Source organism: Passer montanus, unplaced genomic scaffold, assembly GCF_014805655.1.
Source record: "Passer montanus isolate IOZ18808 unplaced genomic scaffold, ASM1480565v1 scaffold32, whole genome shotgun sequence".
NCBI lineage: Eukaryota > Metazoa > Chordata > Aves > Passeriformes > Passeridae > Passer > Passer montanus.
In genome coordinates, this window is record NW_024367930.1 from 9177034 (window position 1) to 9196437 (window position 19404).

The 19404-nt window shown below is 46.8% G+C and overlaps 2 protein-coding genes and 1 non-coding gene across 3 annotated transcripts in view; 1 reads left to right on the forward strand and 2 right to left on the reverse strand.

The window, feature by feature from the left end:
* Positions 1–1777, reverse strand: part of SACM1L (SAC1 like phosphatidylinositide phosphatase) — a 29806-nt gene extending 28029 nt beyond the window's left edge. The window contains exon 1 of the mRNA XM_039715116.1: positions 1610–1777. Within this exon, the coding sequence (XP_039571050.1) occupies positions 1610–1668 (59 nt within the window). The 5' untranslated portion in view covers positions 1669–1777. The remainder of the gene's footprint in view (positions 1–1609) is intronic.
* Positions 1778–1929: 152 nt separating this feature from the next.
* Positions 1930–2002, forward strand: TRNAR-ACG. The gene has a single exon. It is a non-coding gene; the product is annotated as a tRNA-Arg (tRNA).
* Positions 2003–2874: 872 nt separating this feature from the next.
* The window catches only part of LIMD1 (LIM domain containing 1), a 32812-nt gene continuing 16282 nt past the window's right edge, over positions 2875–19404 (reverse strand). Inside the window, exons 3-8 of the mRNA XM_039715027.1 lie at positions 13828–13895; positions 12488–12550; positions 11028–11158; positions 9839–9890; positions 9085–9153; positions 2875–8122 (exon numbers count right to left, since the gene is read on the reverse strand). Coding sequence (XP_039570961.1) covers positions 7985–8122; positions 9085–9153; positions 9839–9890; positions 11028–11158; positions 12488–12550; positions 13828–13895 — 521 coding nt within the window. The 3' untranslated portion in view covers positions 2875–7984. The remainder of the gene's footprint in view (positions 8123–9084; positions 9154–9838; positions 9891–11027; positions 11159–12487; positions 12551–13827; positions 13896–19404) is intronic.

The following is a 19404-nucleotide window of genomic DNA, read 5'->3' on the forward strand; positions in this document are numbered from 1 at the left end:
TCAAAGCTCACTTTTAGCCAAGATTAAACTTTGAATGAGAGAATTTACTAGCCTGTATCCAGAAAAGTGCTTTTACTGGAAAAAACTCTCAGTAAGAACAACTGTGCGCTGCTACTCACACAACTCGTCTTTGCTCCTCTGCAGCCAAAAAGATCTCAAGATTAGTGTAAAGAAAGACAAATACTGCTAAGGTGACATAAGGAGAAGAAAAAAAGGCAGGAAAAAACAAAAGCTTTCTGCCAAGTAAAGTTTTCCTGCCATCACTGATGATGTTACTCCTCAGCAATACTCCATTATCTCCAGGGTCGGTGTACCCTCACATACTACCTAACCAAAACAAGAAGCCTGCTGACTTTGAAACACATAACAGCATTATGGCAAGCTGTTTATACAGACCTCCAAAAGATCTGTTTGCTCTGAATCCAAAAGATGACTGTCAAATGAAACTTAACAGAGCATAAAGTACAGTTAATTCAGGCTTAAGAGTCACTTTCAGATATTGCTGCCTGAAAATGGCATCAGCAACTCAATTATGGAGCTTCCAACTACTGTTTAGAGGTCAAAAGCCTGGGAATGCCTTCAGGACATACAAAGACACTTCACTTTTGGCTTCAGACAGTCATGAAGAGTCTCATGCTCAGAGCAACATCCTCGGGAGTTTGAACCGGTGTGAGGGTTTATAATGGAGATGACTCCTGCAGTGTTAACTTTGCACTGCTTTTGGTTATGCAACTTCTGCTGCTGTATTAAAGGCAGCAAGCAAACATCTGGCATACGTGTTCAAAGGGTTACAGTCTCCCCTAAAACATTTTTGTTTTAATAATAAAATTATACTGTGTAGTGAGAACAATTTATCTGCAAAAGTCACAGCCGGCTCTGCACAGGAGAGTCCCGAAAGTTCAGTCATCGACTGGCATCAAAACCATCACTCGCGACAAAAAAACCCCATTTGTGTCACGAGAGAGCGATGGACAAGGGAACGCCTAGGGAACCTTCTGCTGGCGAGCGGCGCTGCAACCCCCAGCAGTGCCCGAGCCGGAGAGCAGCACCCCGCAGCACGGGGCACAGGCTGCAAGGCACCTGTGCCCCTGGCCAGGCACGGTCACCCAGAGCAGGTGACACAGGAGCGCGGCCAGGTGCCTTTGGAACGGCCCCAGACACGGAGCCTGCCCAAGCAGCAGGCAGCCCAGGCTCCCGACGCCAAGGGGAGCCCCGCAGGCATTGTGCGGGCATTGTGCAGGCACCGATCTCCTGGACACGCGGGAAGACAGCGACACAGACACACACACACACACACACGCACACAGACACACATGGAGCCGCCGCCCGCAGCGCGCTGGGACGGACGGCGACAGCGGACCCGTGTCCGCGGCCAAAGTCCTCCCTCGTCGCCCTCCTCCCCACGCAGCCGCCGCCTCAGGCCGAGCCCTTCGCGGTCAGCCGGCTGAGCGCGGGAGCCGGGACGGCAGAAAGGGCAGAGGCCGGGCCGGGGGCGGGCGGGGACGGCAGGGGACGGGTGACCGTCGCTCCACCGGCGGCTCCTCCCTTCCCTGCCCTCCTCTTCGGCAGCTGCCAGACCGCGTCTCCCCCGTCCCGATGGGTCACTCACAGCTTCAGGCTGGCGTAGGCCGCCGCTGCCGTGGTTCCCACCGGTGCCGCCGCCGCCATCCGTCCCCTCGGGCTGTCCCCGGCCGCCGGCTCCGCTCCGACCCGGCCGCTCCCTCCCGGCCCGACTGACGCGTCCCGGGGCCGGAGCGACGGGGCCCCGCTCGGGACAAACCTCCGCGGGCGCGCTGGCGAGCCCACGGCCGGGCACCGCCTATGGCGAGAGGGGGCGGAGCCGGGCAGGTTCGCCGGCGCCGCCATTGGCTGAGGCAGCGCGAGAGAATTGTACTGAAGTGCGCGGGGGCAGCACATGGTGTTCGGGCAGGGCCAGTGGCGCAATGGATAACGCGTCTGACTACGGATCAGAAGATTCTAGGTTCGACTCCTGGCTGGCTCGGCTGCTCCTTTTTCACCGCTTCCCATGTTTTTCTTTTTGTCTTTTGTGCTTTCAGCTGAGGATGGTGGGTGAGCAGTTCCAAGCTCTCTCTGCCTGCAGGCCCCCGCAGTTCTGCACATGCCCACCGCTGCTACATCTTTGCCCCCAAAATGGGGGTTTCCAAATCTCCCAGGGTCGGGTGGTGTTACAGGACTTCCTGCCCTTGCCAGCCCCCCAGCTCGGGGACAGCTGCTGTCCACCTGGCCGCCCTTTCTGACCCTGCAGGGAGCAAACCCGGGGCACCTCCTGGCCAGTTTCCCACAGGATCCAGGGTGGGTGTCATGCCCCAGGTTTGGGCAGCTTCTTGCTCCAAGGAGGGGAATCTATAATTAGTTATTTCTATTTATTTGCTTCATTTTAGCTGATAGCTCCAAGCTGCTGTGGTGCTGCTTGGCCAACATCTAGTCTTTGGGCATGAGGCGTCTGGTAGCTGATAGCAGGGGCACCATGGGAAGATAGGAACACAACCCAAAACCCTCAAGGAACCCATCCCCACCAATGCTGCAAAGGAGACTCCCTCGGGAAGTCAATGCTGGGGTCAGAGCCTGCTCCCACACGCAGCACATCCCTCCCCAGACCCTCAGCCTGGGACCTGGGCCTCCCCAGAAGGGTGTCAGACTCTGATGGAGCTGCAGCAAATACCAGCTGCCTGCAAAGGACTGGAAATTCCCAGTGAGCCTCACTGAGGTGGTTCTCCCCACCCTCAGCCACTGAGGTGGGGACACAGGAGTAAGGAAGAGGTTGGGAAACCATCATTTCACAGCATAACTCCCCTCACTATGGACTCTGGGCAATGACAGTCATTGTAAGTTTAGGAAAGACTTGACTCGGAGTGTTGCTTAAGATACTGTGTTTAATCACTGAAATCACAAGAGGCCAGTGGCTTCGTTCTGCTAGCGGCCTCCATTCTTTATAAATACTTAACAGCACAGAGGAAAAGAGGGCTGTGTTCACAGGACGCTAAGGTTAGTTACACCAGCACAAATCCTAAAATACTCTCTCCTGGAGCCGAGCTTCGAAGGAAACATAAAATAACTAGTACCATTCAGTATCGTTAGGCAGGCTCTGGATGTGCTGTCCGGCTGCAGAAAGGCAGAGCCTGGGGTGTGAGCCTGGCTCCCAGCCTGGCCGTGCTCCGCAGACCCGCTGCGTGGGGAGCAGGGCTGGGCTGGCAGCTGCAGCCCTGTCATCCCAGGGCCACAGGGCATTCCTGCCTTTACAGGGCTCTTTGCCGTGGATTTACACGTGGGGACAGTTTCTTCCCATCTCCTGTCATGTCTGAGTGGGCTGCAGATGCATTGCCACAGCAGCTTCTGGCTGCCCCGGAAGAAAGCAGGGTAAGGATTTTTATTGCTCAGGAAAGCTTTGCTCCTCCTTAGGAAAAGGGTGGGTGAGCAGTTCCAAGCTCTCTCTGGGCTCGTGACAGGAAGATGTCTGCCCAGCCAGCTTCAGGGAGGACAGCCAGAGCCACTGCAGCCAGCGAGCAGCAGGACACAGAAATTGAGAAGAAAAATGATCTCACAAACGCTGTGCCATGATGAGAGAGGCAAAGCCCTTCCCAAGCTTCTCCCAGTGGCACAGGCACTCACAGACAGGATGGGGGAAAGGGATGTGTATCTGGTCATAGCCCTTCCCTGCCTGCAGGTACTGACTCCAGGGCTATTTCCCAGCGATGAAGCCTGGGTCAACTTGGCATTAATTCATGCACAGAAAGTTGCTTAAAAGGCACCTACAAGCACTTGGCATGGGCACAGAGGTGTGAAAGGCAAGTGTGCCACGGGCAGCACCTGCCACACATCATGTGCATGGACACAACTGCACACACCACCCCAAAAGCGAGCACATAGCAAGTGGTCAACGCCCACATGTGATTTTTTTCCCAAAAAAAAAGGATATTCCTTTCTTTGGAATGGCTAACCAGACCCATGCCAGCTCTTGGAAGCCCAGTTTCCCCCTTTCAAGGCTGCCACCTCCCACCTGATTGCTGATGAAACTCCATCATTTACAGACTAAGCAGAAAAAAAAAAAAAGGCATTTAAACCTTGAAAGACTGGGAAAACGTTTTAAAAGCCCTCAAATGAAATTCAGAAACTGAAGAGTCACAGATCTTTTCAAATGCTCCTTACCAGAGTGTTAGAAACTGCTGTTCCCTGTGCTTTAACATCAGGGCAGTTTCCCAAAATGCTTTGATCACAGGTGCTTCTTACACTTTAAATTACACAAAAATGTCTGCTGCTTCTGCAGCTGGGGCTTTCCCCTGGCTCTTATGCAAAAATCCCTATTTAAATGAGTTTCTGTATTTTAAGCAATAGAAATTTAACAGCATGATCTGAATGAAAAAATCTTTTAAGCTCTGATTCCTGAAAGCAGGCTTCAGGGAATTCACTTGAATAACTATTTGCATGAGAGTTACTCATTAACAGCACAATGGGACTTCCAAGAATCCCTTAATTTAAAGCCAGGCAGAAGAACTTGCTGGGGGAGGAACCAAGACTAACTTTTCATAGCACATTTCCATAGCTTCTTAATAAATTAAAAGGCAACAAGATTCGTGTGAACAGCAAAACTCAATGTGCATCAGCCAGGAGATAGGTGGAATTTAACATGTTTTTTGAAATTCTTCTCAAGAGGACACAAAGCCTCACAGCTCCAGCTCCAGAGCTGTGGTTCTCCCTTTGGGGGAGCTGCCTGAAGGCAGGCAGTGGGGGCTTGCAGCTCCACAGATGCCTGGTGGAGGCTCGGGAGGAGGAGAATGTTCCCCCCTGTGCCAGACCCACTGTCAGGCAGCTGCAGAGCTGGGGAGAAGCTGGGGAAAATCAACAGGGACTCAGACACTCACAGCCTGGGAGAAATAATACTGAGCTTAAAGGAATTCAAACTCCCAGAGACAGAAGCAGTGCAGGTTAGCACACAGAGGGGTGCAGGGCAGTGCAGTAGATGCTTTAGTTTCAAAACCACAAGTTCACAGGCTCCTTTTTCAAGAGCTTCACACTGTCGCTTCCAGCTCTTTGTAAATACAGGAAAGGAGAGTGTTAGCATTTAATAATTTATAGGGGACCTTAAAACTGGAAGTAGGGCAGCCTTCATTTCCCCAGTGCTGAGGGATACAGCATGGCTGACAGGAGTAAGAAGACACTGTGTGCAAGCAGAGGCCAAACTCTCTTGGTGATGCAAAGAGGGCTCCTGCAAGACATCTTGCCACAAACTGCCACCCTTGAGGCTTTCCATGAAGGAAAATTGTCCTTCTCTCCATTCCCTTCTTTCCTGCTTATTTTGAGATTTTGGGGAAGGCTGCAAGGGTGAGACAGAAGTTTAAACTGCAGTTTAAAAACACAACACCAGTCCCACTAGTGTTTTCAGATCTTTACAAAATAAAGGCCAAAAAATGTGCACAAGGGCTTGATCTAAAAAATCAAGAGGTAGCAAAAGCATGAACTACACAGCAGCTGGTCTTTCAGAGACAGCAACAGATGACCAAGGCAAGTGTTTCTAGCTCACTTCAAAAAACCACTTTGGTATCTCATTGCCTTTACTGCCAAAAGCAGCCCAAGGCGCAGAACCACCTGGCCAGGACTATTTGCATTATTCACTAGGGATTGTGAGCTGGTGTTATTTTCCACCTCAGTCCCTTCAGACAGTCCTGAGATCACAGTCACACCTTGAACACCCCCTCCCTGCTCCAGCCTAGCTGTGCTGCAGGACACAAGCTGATGGGATGCACTTGGGTGAGAGCACTATGAGATCTCCCTGGCTGTTGTTGCCCTTGATACATCCTGCTTGGATGCAGCACTGCTTACATTTTGTGTCAGCTCCCATCCCCTTCCTAACCAGCATTTGGACGCTAAATTTAAGGCTCCAGGAGGGCTCACATATTTGGGGTCAATTTTACCTCCTCTAAAATCACAGGTAAAACTCTCAGAAGATATATTTCACAGTGCTAAAGTGCCCTCTCTTGAGCTTTCAGTCACTCACTGAAGGGATTCATGTCCCCAGGAAAAATGGTGCTGCAGAGCCAAGCTACAGCAAAGCTCTGGATGGCTTCCAGGCAGGACCAGCCTCCAGCCCTGGGCTGCCATCCTCATCCTGAAGAGCACTGGAAACAGGGAGATGCACTTGCAGCTGGATGGGGCAGAGGGCTGGATGGTCACTTGGCACCATGAAACTCCATGCCAGGCCCACCAAGCTCCTGAGGCTGGAGCAGTTTCACATTTCAGCCATGGGAAGATGACTTACTGGCACAGGCAGAGACAGGCAACTTGCTGCTACCTGACACCTGTGCTGCTCCAGATGGGCACACGTTGCTGTCTGACTACATCAAGTGAAGTTCAAGCTACATCTGTGCTATTGGAAAAGAGGTTTGGTTGGACTGTAATGGGTTTTCAGCATGGGAACATTTTGGGAGTCCCAGTGCCACGGCTCAGCTAATTTATTGTCATTTCCACACTGAAAAGATCTTCAAGAATGTCATCCCATCCTTTTCCAGTCAGAACTAAATTTACATCTTCGGCATAGATACATGAGGATTTAACTAATTTTCCACACAAAGAAAGTAGTTAAGATCCCCAACTGCATCTGAGGCTTTAAATTATGAACTTTTTCTTAAACAAAAGTACCAGTACACGAGGGGCTGCACAGCTTTGGTAGGTACAGAACATGCACTGCAGGCACACTTATCGTACATGTAACACATAGGAGGGGAACAGATTTCTTTGACTATAAAGCAGGGAGAGGGGGAGTGGGAGGGTCAAGCAAAGAAACAATTTGCGTTCCTGCTTTCTCAGCAGAACAGAAAGTAAGGGCCAAACACTCTGACCCCTTGCTCAGATAAGCTGTTATTATTCATAGGAGCAAATCTGTTTATGCCAACATACTCATCTGAGTTCAGGTTGTGGAGCTGGGCTCTAAATCCCTGCGTGACAAAGCCTTCATAACAATCTCAAGTTCGCTCCCCAGGCTCTGAATAAGCACCACTATGAAATGGCTTTGTGCTGGGTAAACACCATGAAAAGGAATAGCCAGGCTGAGGGCTGAGCTGTGAGGACAAACTGGAAAACTCAAGCAACTGTCTGTGCATGGAGAGCTTTTCTCCCAAGCCAGCTCTGCAAGCAAGAATGAGGGTGGATTTGCCCCATGTCCATACTTTCAGCATCCTGACCTTTCCTTTCCAAATATGATCCACTATTCAGACTCTGACACAGCAGACTGGCCCCTATGTGTCATGCTGACACACAAGCCTGGGCCCCAAGTCATTGCAGTAGCTTAGCCTAGCTTGTTCCAGTTTTTTGTTCTGTTTGAAATGGGATGTTGGCCTCCAGTTCCCAGACAGCATTGCCTGGTTTGTGCTTGGAGAGTTGGTACTCTTACAGCCAGACTTGATACTGGAGTTCAGGAAATTAACTGAAAGATCTGAGTGTGCCATTTTGCACAGACCCCTTTCTTTTGTTTTTCTAAAGAATTGATATAAACAGAGCATGTCTAAAAAGCTGGTACTAATAGGTTGGTGTCCTTCAGAGAACCTGGTGAAATGTGCTTTCAGGAAACAGTAGACTGATGGGATGTCCCTGGCAGGCAAGCACGCCAGCCTCTGGCTTTTTAATTGTGCATGGCACGATCTGAGTTCATAGGCACGAGAGCAAATCTTCAGTGCTTTCACTGAAGAATCTTCCAAAATGAGCCCAGAGGAACCTCCAGGTGGCAGAAAATGTCATGTCAAAAGTAAACAGATCTGTTTAGGTAACATGCCACATTCTTGATCTAGTAGATGCGATGCAGCTGATACCCACAAGCATACAAACTTGGTGAATCCAGCAAAAATCTCTCGTATCCTTTGACAGGAACATTGCTGACTGGCAAAAAACATGCACAGGAAATCAGCTGGAGGTGGGGAGAGGGGAATCATGTAACAACTCTTCTGTCGCGGCTTTCCAACGCTGGCCACGCTGACTAGTAGTGGTGCTGGTAGGCAGCTGCTGGGGTTGTGCCATTCTCTATGTGTTTCAGGTGACAGGAGTGACAAAGCAAGTGTTCATCCAGTGGGTAGCAGCGATGTCCGTCTTCGTCGTTCAGTTCCATCCCACAGTCCTGCAAGGAGAGGCCGTGCCATTTATTAGAGCTTGTGCTCATCTCCCAGCGTCAGCCGGGGTCTGGCTTCTAGGGAAGTGATTTTGTGACAAGGACAGACAACACCCAGCCAACAGCTCCCTCCTAATAGGTCCAGCATGTACCACAAGAAGAAAAACATCTGACACAGATATTTTGATGGGCAGCCTTGTACAAATATGTTTAAAGCAGTTTTATTGAATAAGCTTTATCCTGCGGTAAGGTGCAACCCTCTGTATTTTAAATATGCTTGTGTCTCCTTACACTGTCAGGTAAGTTCACCTCTTCACATTACAGTTGTACTGATGTGAAATCAGATGGCAGAGTCAGGGCCTCTTTTCACTGCATTATAAGCACAGTAAGAAAAAACTATTTATTTTAATTCTCAATACAGAAGTACGGTGGCTTTCTGAGAAACCCTGCACAGAGTAAATGGTTTTTAAGAGCTGGCATCTCCTGGAATTTTTTCTTGTGCAGCCATATCCTTTCTCCAGCCTCAAAGACACATTCATTTCCCATGAGAGTGAAGGTAACTTACACCCCACAGGATCAGTCACCACCTTAGCATTTTTCTACAATCTGACTTGGAAATCAGATACACTGATGTGATCTGGAGCTCGAGGCTTCTGGAAGGCAGCAATAGACCTTACCAAGGCACCATGTTTCCTGCATTAACAAATAAACTGGCAAGTTTGAAAAGCAATAATTAACTTGTTGCCTATAACTTTATGGATAGCAAATGAAATTAGAACCGAAACGCATTGCTGTAAAAACTTTTGTCCTCAATCTGGAAACTTCTCAGTTACTGACAGAAAGGGTCTCACACTGCAAGGCTTGAATTGCTCAGCTACTGCTGCTGTAAGGCAGAAGATTTATTTCCATCTTAAAAACAACAGCAGTTATGACTATTAAGCACCCACTCCCTGAGAAAGCTGCTGACCTACCTCGCAGTGATAACATTCCACATGGTAATCCTTGTCCATGGACACAACCCGAATGGTCTCATCAGACCCCTGTGAGCATTTGAGCAAAGCAGAAATTACAAAGGATTACAGCAGGATCAGAAACATGCACTCTGTAGATTGCTTCCTGCAACAAAATGAATGTTGAGGAAATGCATTTGGGCAGCTGGAGACCACAAATAAATCCTGCCACTTGCAGTTATTTTTACAGTAAAGCTTCATCACTGACTGACTGCAGATATCCTCTAAAATGTGATACCAGAAGTGTAAAAATGTTCTCTGTTTAACAGTAACATCTATCAGAAATCACAAATTAATGACTTGGCAATTTCAATAGATCACATTTTTCAGCATTGTAAATTAGTTTTGCCTAAGATTCATCTCCAAGTATTAAAATGTGTTAGTCCCAGAGTGGTCACACAGAGGACATTCATGAATACCACCAGCATCTATTGACACAAAGGACAATTCTCCTGAATATAACAGTAGCAGCAGCATAATCCTGCAGGAGATGAAAAAAGCAGCCTGGCTGAGGAGGAATAAGCTTCATCAGTGAACAAAAGGAGGGTCACATCTCAAGAACAGTACATGAGCTTAGACCAAAGGATGGCACTCCAGAGGAAGCCACCATCTCTCTCTATCCACAAGACCATTTGTTTTGACACATGGTCAAGTAAGAAAGAGAGCAAGGCCTGACACTCCTCCCCCAAGGGGATATGGAATAAAAGGCTCTCACCTCAGATGGCAGAATGGGAAGTCCACATGCTGCACACTTTGGAGCTAAAACTCTGGAAGAGCAACGAGAAATTGAAGGCAAGTTATGGATCAACATAAAAACAGAGGTCTGTATGTTCTCAGTGATAACATGAAAAGCTGCAGCTATAAATTACTTATCCACAGGAAAGCTTTGCATCCTGAGATCATAAATTCATTTTAGCATTCATTTTAAGTAATGCCTGGCACACTTATTGCTCAGTCAGGCAAAAAGAGACCTTATATTTTACACTTAGTGCCAGAAAAAGTACAAAATTTCCCTTTAAAATTCTTGGCTGCTACTGAGAGATTTGGAAAAGAAAATGAGGAGGAACTGAGCAGGACTGTCCCCAGAAAAATACATTAAAAGAAGTGGCAGCCTCTGGGCAGAAAACTTCTGAGAAAATACCACGACTGCACAGCTTCTTAAGGCCTTATAACACAGTAATTAATTAAATTAAATTGCAAGGAAACATGAATTATTTCTGAATAATGATGGCATACAAGGGCACTAATCTTGGCAACAGGATTGTAACAACTCTAGTCTTGGCACAACACAGAAGAGTTCCAAGGGCTGCCTGAGCAACACTTAATACTCTCCCTGCTCAGAAAATGGAGCAAAGACCAAAGCAAGCCAGAAGGACACACAAAATGTGTGCAGCTCTAATACTATAACTACCAGTCAAGAGCACAGCCATTTTATTTCACTGTCTAAATATGAAATATTTTTAAAGTGGATTTATAAGTTGTTTAACTTAGAACTGGCTAAAAGTTTTGCTTTGCAGATTCAGTGGCGATTATTTAAAAGTCAAATTCAGCCCTTTGACTACTCAAAAAGTAAATCACGTTGATTTCCACAGGCATTCACAGGCTTACCTTAAAGCAGACTAATTTTGTACATCACTGAACACTTCAGGAGAACTATTTCTCACTCTCTCTGCTTTGCAGAAGGGGCAGAGAACCTCTGAAACCCAGAGGTTATTTGGCTTCATCAGAGTTACACAAGAGTCAACAGCTGGATAAGAGGAGAGGGGAGGAATCTCTCAGGTCTAGACCCATCCTCAAAATTTCTAACCCTATTTCTATTTTACTAATCTGCACTCCTAACTAGCTGAAAAGCTAAATTAGAGGCTTGCTGCTTGGAACATCACTGCTGTTTATGTTGCCCTTACTTGTGGTAATCTCTGACACAGTAGATTTTGTTTTCAGAGTCTACAGTGAATGGCACGCCATCCAGACACTCGTTGCAGATGACGCATCGGAAGCAGCCCGGATGATATGATTTCCCTAGAGCCTGCAGGATCTGCAACAGAGCAAGAGAAAGGAAAAATGCACATGAAGAGCCAATAAAGGTGAAAATAGTAAACACACAGCTTTACACCAGATAATGCTGCATACTCATCAGCAGGGCTGTGTCTCTCATCTGAAAAATCAGTTTACAAGGATGGAAAGGGCAGTTGGAATCAATATATAGCACCTGGCTCTAGAGATATTAATTATTAGCATGAGTACGAAAACAACTTAGAGACTCAGTCAAGGTGTTTAGCATGACAAAGGATAGAAGTGACAGAATTTAAATGAAAGAAAATAATTTCTGAAGTCAACAAGTAAAGAATACTTAGCAAGATCACAAGGTAAAATATACCAGCCAAACAAAGGAAATACACTTTTATATTCTCCACGAGACATGGAAACTAGTATTATTGCTAGGTTTTCATAATTCCTTAGATATTGAAGGGCTTTGTACCTGCTCGCCTGGCTTCTAATTAGCACAGACTATGGAAACTGTGTTGAACTCAACAGCTGCAATTCACTACCTGGAATACCATGGTCCGTCAGTAGAAGGATCAGACTTCTGAGTAGCAAACAGCTTCCAATTGTAAAGCTTTCCAGTGCAAGCAGGCAAACAAAGATAATTAATGATAAGCATTAGAAAATGTTAGGAGGCATGCTGTGAATGAGAAATTCCTAATTTCTTTGCCTCAGCTGTAGTTTTACACCACCAGCTATACCAGTCTCCCTCTGAACTTCCTGTAAGTGAATGCTGACCCCCTGAGTGTCCCCCACCCCATGCACATGGTACATGGTACATGCTGCAGGCTTATCCTGCTTGACCAATCTAAGCTGAGGTCTGGATCACACACCCTGGGTCAAACCTGCTCCCCAGAGTATCAGTATCCACAAAAAACTGTAAGAAAGTGACTTAATCCACAAGACACATGGGAAGCCACAGCTTGACTGAAGGAAAGAGAGGCTGAGAGAGCTGCACTGATGCCTCACAGCAAGGGAGTACTGCAGAGCCACGACACTGCTGAGCAGGAAGCATCAACAGGATTACAAATACACTGTCCAGAGAAGTCCAAAAAAGGGATGAAAGACCTGGAGTTTCTGCTTTTCAACACCCACTGAAAACGGGCAGAGCAGTCTCTCTGTATGACATACACTAGGGTGCCAGATTCACTTCCTTGAAAATATCAACAAAAGCCTCAGTGGATTTTCCTTCTGATACCAGTCTTGCACTAGACAAACTACCAGATGATAACAGACAGCATTGCATAGGAACACACTTTGCTTTTGACACATTCTTGTAAAAAGCTGTGGGAGTTTTTCTCCTAAAGCAATTATCACTTACCATATCCATTATCAAATGACCACAAATGAAACACCTGTCAGCCGACTGCTGGAAACCAGAATACTGCAAGGACAGAAAAGAATTCACTTAAAATTTCACAAGGCCACTCAAGCATAAACAACAGTGTACTGTGGAGTGTTATTTGCATATTTGTTATTGGTCCTTTTTCTGTGCTCCTTAGACAGAAAAACTAAACTTCCCAATGCTTTTTTTGTTATATAAAGGTGTGGATGTGTTTCTGACTGCCCAGGTTCAAAAAGAGTACAGGTTCCTGTAACTTCCAAGTCCAAAATTTAACTTTAATTCAAAGTATAAAAATAAATACCATAAATGCACATGCAAATAAGGCAGTTACTAATAAGACTTATTTACATGCTTATTTGACCACATGAATCTACAAGACAAGAACCTTCTTGTGTTTTTCACATACTTATGTCACAGTAACTGTATATATAGGCCTGGAAAGCCAAATTTTTCTTTGGTTACATGGTCATAATTCTGTTGAAGCTTCTCTGAGGTCAGTGGTATTGTTCCAGTTCCCTGTTAGGATAGCAATCAAGTCTGGCCCACAGCAACTATTTTGCTGTTTTTCCTGAGATCTATAGGTAGGGAACTGTCTGTCATGTCCATGACATGCACCTTGGGCACAGCACATCATCTGTCTGAATGAAGGAAATGCAAACTTGGAAAATGAAATATTTTAGGTGCATTTAATCCTTTTATTTTCATCCTATGTAGAATATACTGAGAAGAACAAAGAACATGACCCTACCTCTCTCTGACAGAAATCACTAGGATTCACCAATAAGTCAGCAAATACAACCTTTCCTAGTCTCAAGGAAGGCTTAATCTACCAGGACTCAGGGGCAGAAGGGTGTATGGATTTTTACCTGTACCAGCCAAGGAGAGGACTGCAGGGTTGCTTCATGCTTAGGTACACTCACACAAAATCCATTGAGGGTAACAGAAAGATATCCATTAAGATATCCATTAAGTGAAATAGGAAATTCACTCACTCATTCCTCTGCGGCTGTTCATCTCACTCCTGCCTTCTCAGTATGCCACAGAGACAATGCTTTGAAGGAGCCATCACAACAGGTTACGGCTTCAGCTAGGGGTCTGTGCCACAAAACCAGGGCCTCTCACTCAACTATCTCCAGCACCACTTGTGGGCAGCCACCACGGCTGGGGCTGGCCCTGGGGAAATGCTGGAGCAGAAGGGCCAGGCAGGATGCTGGACCAGGAGTGTGTGAAACACAGGCAAAGCTGATGGGCAGAAAGGCTGTGAGTCTGCTGGTGACACTGAGATGTCTCATCACAAGAGTCAACTGGGTGCTTACCAGGAAGTCTTCTTCACAGAACACCTTTCCATTGACAAAATAAAAGGCTTTTCCTCTCAGCTTTCGACCTAGGGGAAAAAACCCACAGAGATAAAAAAAGATCAGCAGAGAGCAAGGAGAAAATGTGATCAAAACCTTGCTGCTGAGAAGCAAACAACAATGAAGACATCCAAGGACAGATGTCACACATCTGGAAAAGAGCACCTAAGCCCAGCATGGGTCTTCCCAGACTCCAGCCTGCCAAACTCTCTTCCACTAGTGGTTGCTGAAGAATGCCAGTTGGTGGATCTGGACAAAAGTCCCACCTTTGGGTAGGAGGTAGGAGCTTTGCAAGCCTGGACCACCTCCTGGCAGATTGCCATGTTTTGTAACTCTGGGAAGAGTGAGGGAGGATGCACTGACTCATGCTGGAAAACACTCGAGGAAAGGAGCAAGGAGGAAAGAAGAAAGGGCATACAGAGAGTGACCTACACTTAATTCGTCAAAATGTCACGACCTTACTGTTTTGCTATGAGCAGCAGTTGCCAGACAAGTCACTGCAATACCCGAGCACTCACTCTGCCCCAACAGAGTGCAACACCAGAGCACTCAACAAGCTTCTCTGCTACCTACCAGCACATTTGTTACTGCAGCTGCCAACAAAAAGCTTTGAAACTATTAAAAAAAAAAATCCAAATGTCATAATCAAGACAAGATGACAAAGTTTTTCCAAGAAAGTACTCTACATATGGAGAGGATTTGTATTTACTTCAGCTTTCATGATTATGCCTCCCATTCACCGTCTGTTTTCAGTTCCATGTAATCATGGCAATGTTTACTCACACTGCCACCACTCCTAAACTTCCCCCAAGAAAAAAGGCTAGGTTTTGTTTGTTTATAAAAAGCTGTTCCTACCTCTTTGCAGCCTGGTTTCCCTATGAAGCCCAGTGTTTGAAATGCAAGCCTGGCACTGGAATGGTTCTGCACTGGAGCCCCGAGCGTGTGCCAGGAGACAGAGCCCAGGGCAGGGGGAACAGCACTGCCTGGGCACAGCTGGAGCAGGACCTGCTGCAGGCTGGTTTTGGACACCTACCAGGCACTGCTGGAAGGAAATTGGGTCTGAGACACTGGCATCCAGAAGCCTCCTGCTTGACACGCTGAATGTGGCCAGTATTAATTTAAAAAGTGATTGTCAGCTGCTGGGTATAAACACGTGAACATCACACGGGACTGGACTCGGGGTCACCTTATGGTATGCAGCTACCTGGCAGCCTTCAGTGAAGAACCACACTGGCTGCAAGGCTGTAGGGAAAGGAGGAAGCCAAGTAAACCCACGAAACAAGTGGGTGTTCAAGAAACAAGTGTTACAGTCTTCTACATACGCCAGAGGGCACCCTCAGGCTGGGAAACAGCTCCTGCTGCCAATTTCTCCCTGTGCTGCTCTCGGCTTCTATCCACTTTTGGGATGGACTGCTCCCAGAGTCCCTTCGAGGTGAGGAAGCACTTTCTCATCATACAATTGGAAGGCAAGATGCAGGAAAAGCTCACTTCCACAGGCTGCACTGGGAACTGTGCCAGTGGAGCACCTACCAAAATGGAGATGCTCTAGGGAAGCTCCAAAGTTTTGCCAGTGAATTGAGCCAGACCAGCATTTCATCAGCAGCCCTTAGTGCCCAGTCCATGTTTCAGCCAGTGGGGCAGGTGGAGGACAAGGCAGTGTGTTTTCTCAAGGAACAAGCCCCGGTTTACATGTGCAGGAACTTAATGGTTAAACTGTGGGCACTGCTCAGCTCTGTGTTTACTGGAGCAGTGCAGGAGCCAAAAGCACATGGCCCCATCATAGTCACTGTCCCTCATTCTCTTCAAATGGACAAACATGTAACCTGAAGGTCAGAGATGACCCAGGGCACCCCCTGCTAGGGACAAACACGTAACCTGAAGGTCAGAGATGACCCAGGGCACCAGCCCATCCTTGCATCAATGCAGACATTCCTGAAAGCGTCCCACTTTGATTTTTCTCATCTGCCCTATGTTGATGCAGACATTGGATAGGGCATGGAAGAAAACCTGCCATTCCTGAAAGTGTCCCACTTTGATTTTTCTCATCTGCCCTATGTTGTCAAGGTTGCTGAAACTGAAACAGGACCCAGAGTTCAAAACAGAAAGTATCTAATATGGGACATGTAATCTTTGTGGTTTATAACCCAGGGTTTACTACCAGGGTGTGTATTTGCATGATAACCCCACCTGTGTGTCTGCCTGTCCACAGGTAAGCCTGGCATGCTCACCAGCAGCTCTAGAGTCACAATTTCTGAGGAGGGACAGGAGAGGCATGGGGATACCTGAGATTTGCATCACCTTTGTCAAGGGTGGTCCTAAGCAAGTTAACAAAAAGCCTAATGCAGCAACAAGTACTCTTGAAAATCTTCCACTGATTGAAATGCAACACTGGGATTTGGCACTCCCAAAAATGAAAAACAAACAAAACCATTCAACTTTGGTTTTAAATTACATGGTAGTGAGGGCTCCAGTTCAGTGCAACGGGCAGGGGCCCAAGTGATTTTCCACCTGCATGCAATGCATCTCCTTAAAGACAAGCTGATAGGGGTGAGGAAAAACATAAACATGGGGGCATGCAACGAGAAACACTTCTTTGGATGAAGGCCTGGTGCATGAGCAGCAGACATTCCAACAGAAGGGATGAGTTTTGGATCACTGCCACAATGCCATTCTTCCATGGTGACAAAAAAAGCATTTACCAGCCATTCTGCACCCAGTGTATTTTTAACACGGTGACATTAGCAGGTTAAGATTGATGGCAACAGACCTTCAGTGAAGGTGCCACAGCCAGCATGCTGTGTCTAGGCTTCTGCTGTAAGCTCATTCAGCAGAGGGAGAAGCCCTTTGTAGAGGATTTATAATTTGGCTGTTGGCATTACGTGAGTCCCTGAAGAGTTGCTGACACCAAGAGCACTTTGAGGCAGGACAGGGATCATTTAATTACTTTTGTCAGGGAACAGGTAAGCATTTTAACTATTTTTAGTTCACCATGACTCTCTTTAAGCTCCTGACAGAAACGTAAAAGGAAATTTGCAAAAACCATGAGTAACCAGATGCTCCTGCAGCCACTGTGGGAGTGATTCATGCAAACACAGCCCATTTCTTCCCTGTTACTCTCAGCTTCTTCCTGCACACTTTTGGGACAGACTTCTCCCAGTGTCTCTTTGAGATGAGGAAGCACTTTCTCATCATACAATTGGGAAGGCAAGATGCAGGAAAAGCTCACTTCCCCAGGCTGCACTGGGAACTGTCCCAGTGGAGCGGGGAAATGCACGTTCCTGCTGCAGCCACACCAGTAAAAGGAACAGCACTGGGACTGCCCCACAGCGCAGAGCAGGGTGGCAGTGACTTCTGTCCCTGCACTGAGCTCCCTGCCATGGCATAGTGCCTTCAACTAAACCAGTCCCTCTCAAAAGCCATGCTTCTGACTGTGCCTGCAGAGGCTGGCACAGGTTTCATTTGGGCAGGGAGATGCTGTTTTATTTTCACCAAAAGGACGGATTGAGAAGTTAAATGGCATATAAGGAATCACATATTGATAACTGCCTACTTTCAACATGTATCGTGATGAAATATCCTTTGACAAACCCAGGAATATTTAATGCGTGGCTTGCTGCTTTCAGATCAATTGTTTTACTACATGTCTTATGCTGCTGGCTCCTGACTGTATTTCACTTTCAGCTCACTGTGAATTTAGCTAATCTCACACCTGAAAAGATTCGGACAATTAAAATTCTTTGGCATTTCAACCTTACTGTCTTCACTTTTTCTTACAAGGCATCTTCTTCATCTCTGACAGGAAGTTTGAGCCCTGAGCTTTTATGTACTGCTCATCCCTCACATGTCTGTCTATTCTGTTTAGCTGACAAGCTGTAGGACCTTCAGGATGACCTCGAGGTCATTTCAGTACCAATTTCAAAATATTTCAAGTTTAGTCACTAGTGCCTTTGTGCTAAAATAAACACAGCTTTGCTTAGCAGCTGATAATAGGCATGCTATCAGGCTGCACTCCCAGGATGCCAGTGCTTTTGTCCACTGTTTTCTCAAATGATGGCTCTCTCCTTTTGAAGATCATGCAGAGACAGTTTAACCAGGGACTTGAAATGTCCCTGGCACGGAGGATCCTGGGAGATGCATCATTTGCTTGCTGGGGATTTGGACATAACTGTCTTTTGAAGTTGCTTTTCCATTATTTATTAAAAACAATGGGGTCACAAATCCATGTTCAAAGACAAGAGATAGCTTGTCAATGCATACAATGGAACAGGGCCATGTCTGGAACAAGGCTTTATGGAGATACACAACCAGGATTGCTGCATTGCTGGAGAGGCAGTGTGCGGACTCCACTTATCCCTTATCTAGGCACCACGGAACTCCCTGTGGTATCTGCACAGCAGATGGGCAAAAATCACTCCTGACTGGCAGCTTCTCCTGGGTCCCTTCCACACTGACAGCCTTGGGCCTCTGCCATTACAAAAACCAGTGTTTTTTCAAGTACCACAGCTGTAAAATAAATTTGGATATGTGATTACTGATGGCATGTTAAATTCAGCTAGCACGTGTGTTATGGGTGCCCTCCATGGACACTCTGCTGACAGGCAGTATGGTGTCCTAACACGTGCAGCAGACAAGGTCAGGCATCAGACAGCTCTGCTTAATTTCTGTCATCTGTCCCATTTCTCTTGGCCACCATTAAAGCTGGATGCAGCACTGAGCTGACACAGAAATGTCAATATTTCCAATCTGCTCTAGAACTGAGTCTGCATGAAAGGGTCACTTCACTGGCTGTACATCCTCCAAATCAGGCAAATGGCAGATATCCCAAGACAGACCCAACTCTTGCTGAAACCATGGGCAGGAGGATAGGATATCTGCAAGAACAAACTGTGCTGTGACACAGTAACTCCATTACCACATAAGATGTTCAGTCTCTCTCAACTATACCACTTGTATGCTCTGTGCACTCACCATACATTTGAGGCAGTAGGAAAAAAAACCAAACAAACTCAAGCAAGAGACTCGGCAGTTTTTTGCTGTTAAAAAAGTGTTGCTTTATTCCTCAAAACTCTCGAGGAAATGATCTGATGCCTGAAAGCAAAAACATGCGCACGTAAGAAAGGTCAGCTGTCTCTAAGGGCAACACAACCACAGGTGAGGGCAGAAATGGATCCCCAACCAGAAACATTGCAAAACCACAGCACACCACACAACTGAGCAATATCTCTCCTTTGCCATCAGGAAAACCACTGCAAGAAGGTATTAATGAGTTCTTCATTTTAGGGAAAACCCCTAGAAGCGACAAAATTCAGAGGCAAAATACTGTCGCCCTGGGACAAAGCATTGCTTTTGATCCAGATAGTCCCTGCTCTGGAAGTTGTTTTCATCCCAGTGCTCAGCTACTCTGCATCACTCTGGAGATGGCTGCCCAGCTCCCCAAAATGCACCAAAACCAGGTGGTGTCAAGAGCTGGCCTCCCACCCTGTCAGCCAGTGACTCATCGAAACACACAGAGCACAGAGCCTCAAAGGAGGAAGGCGG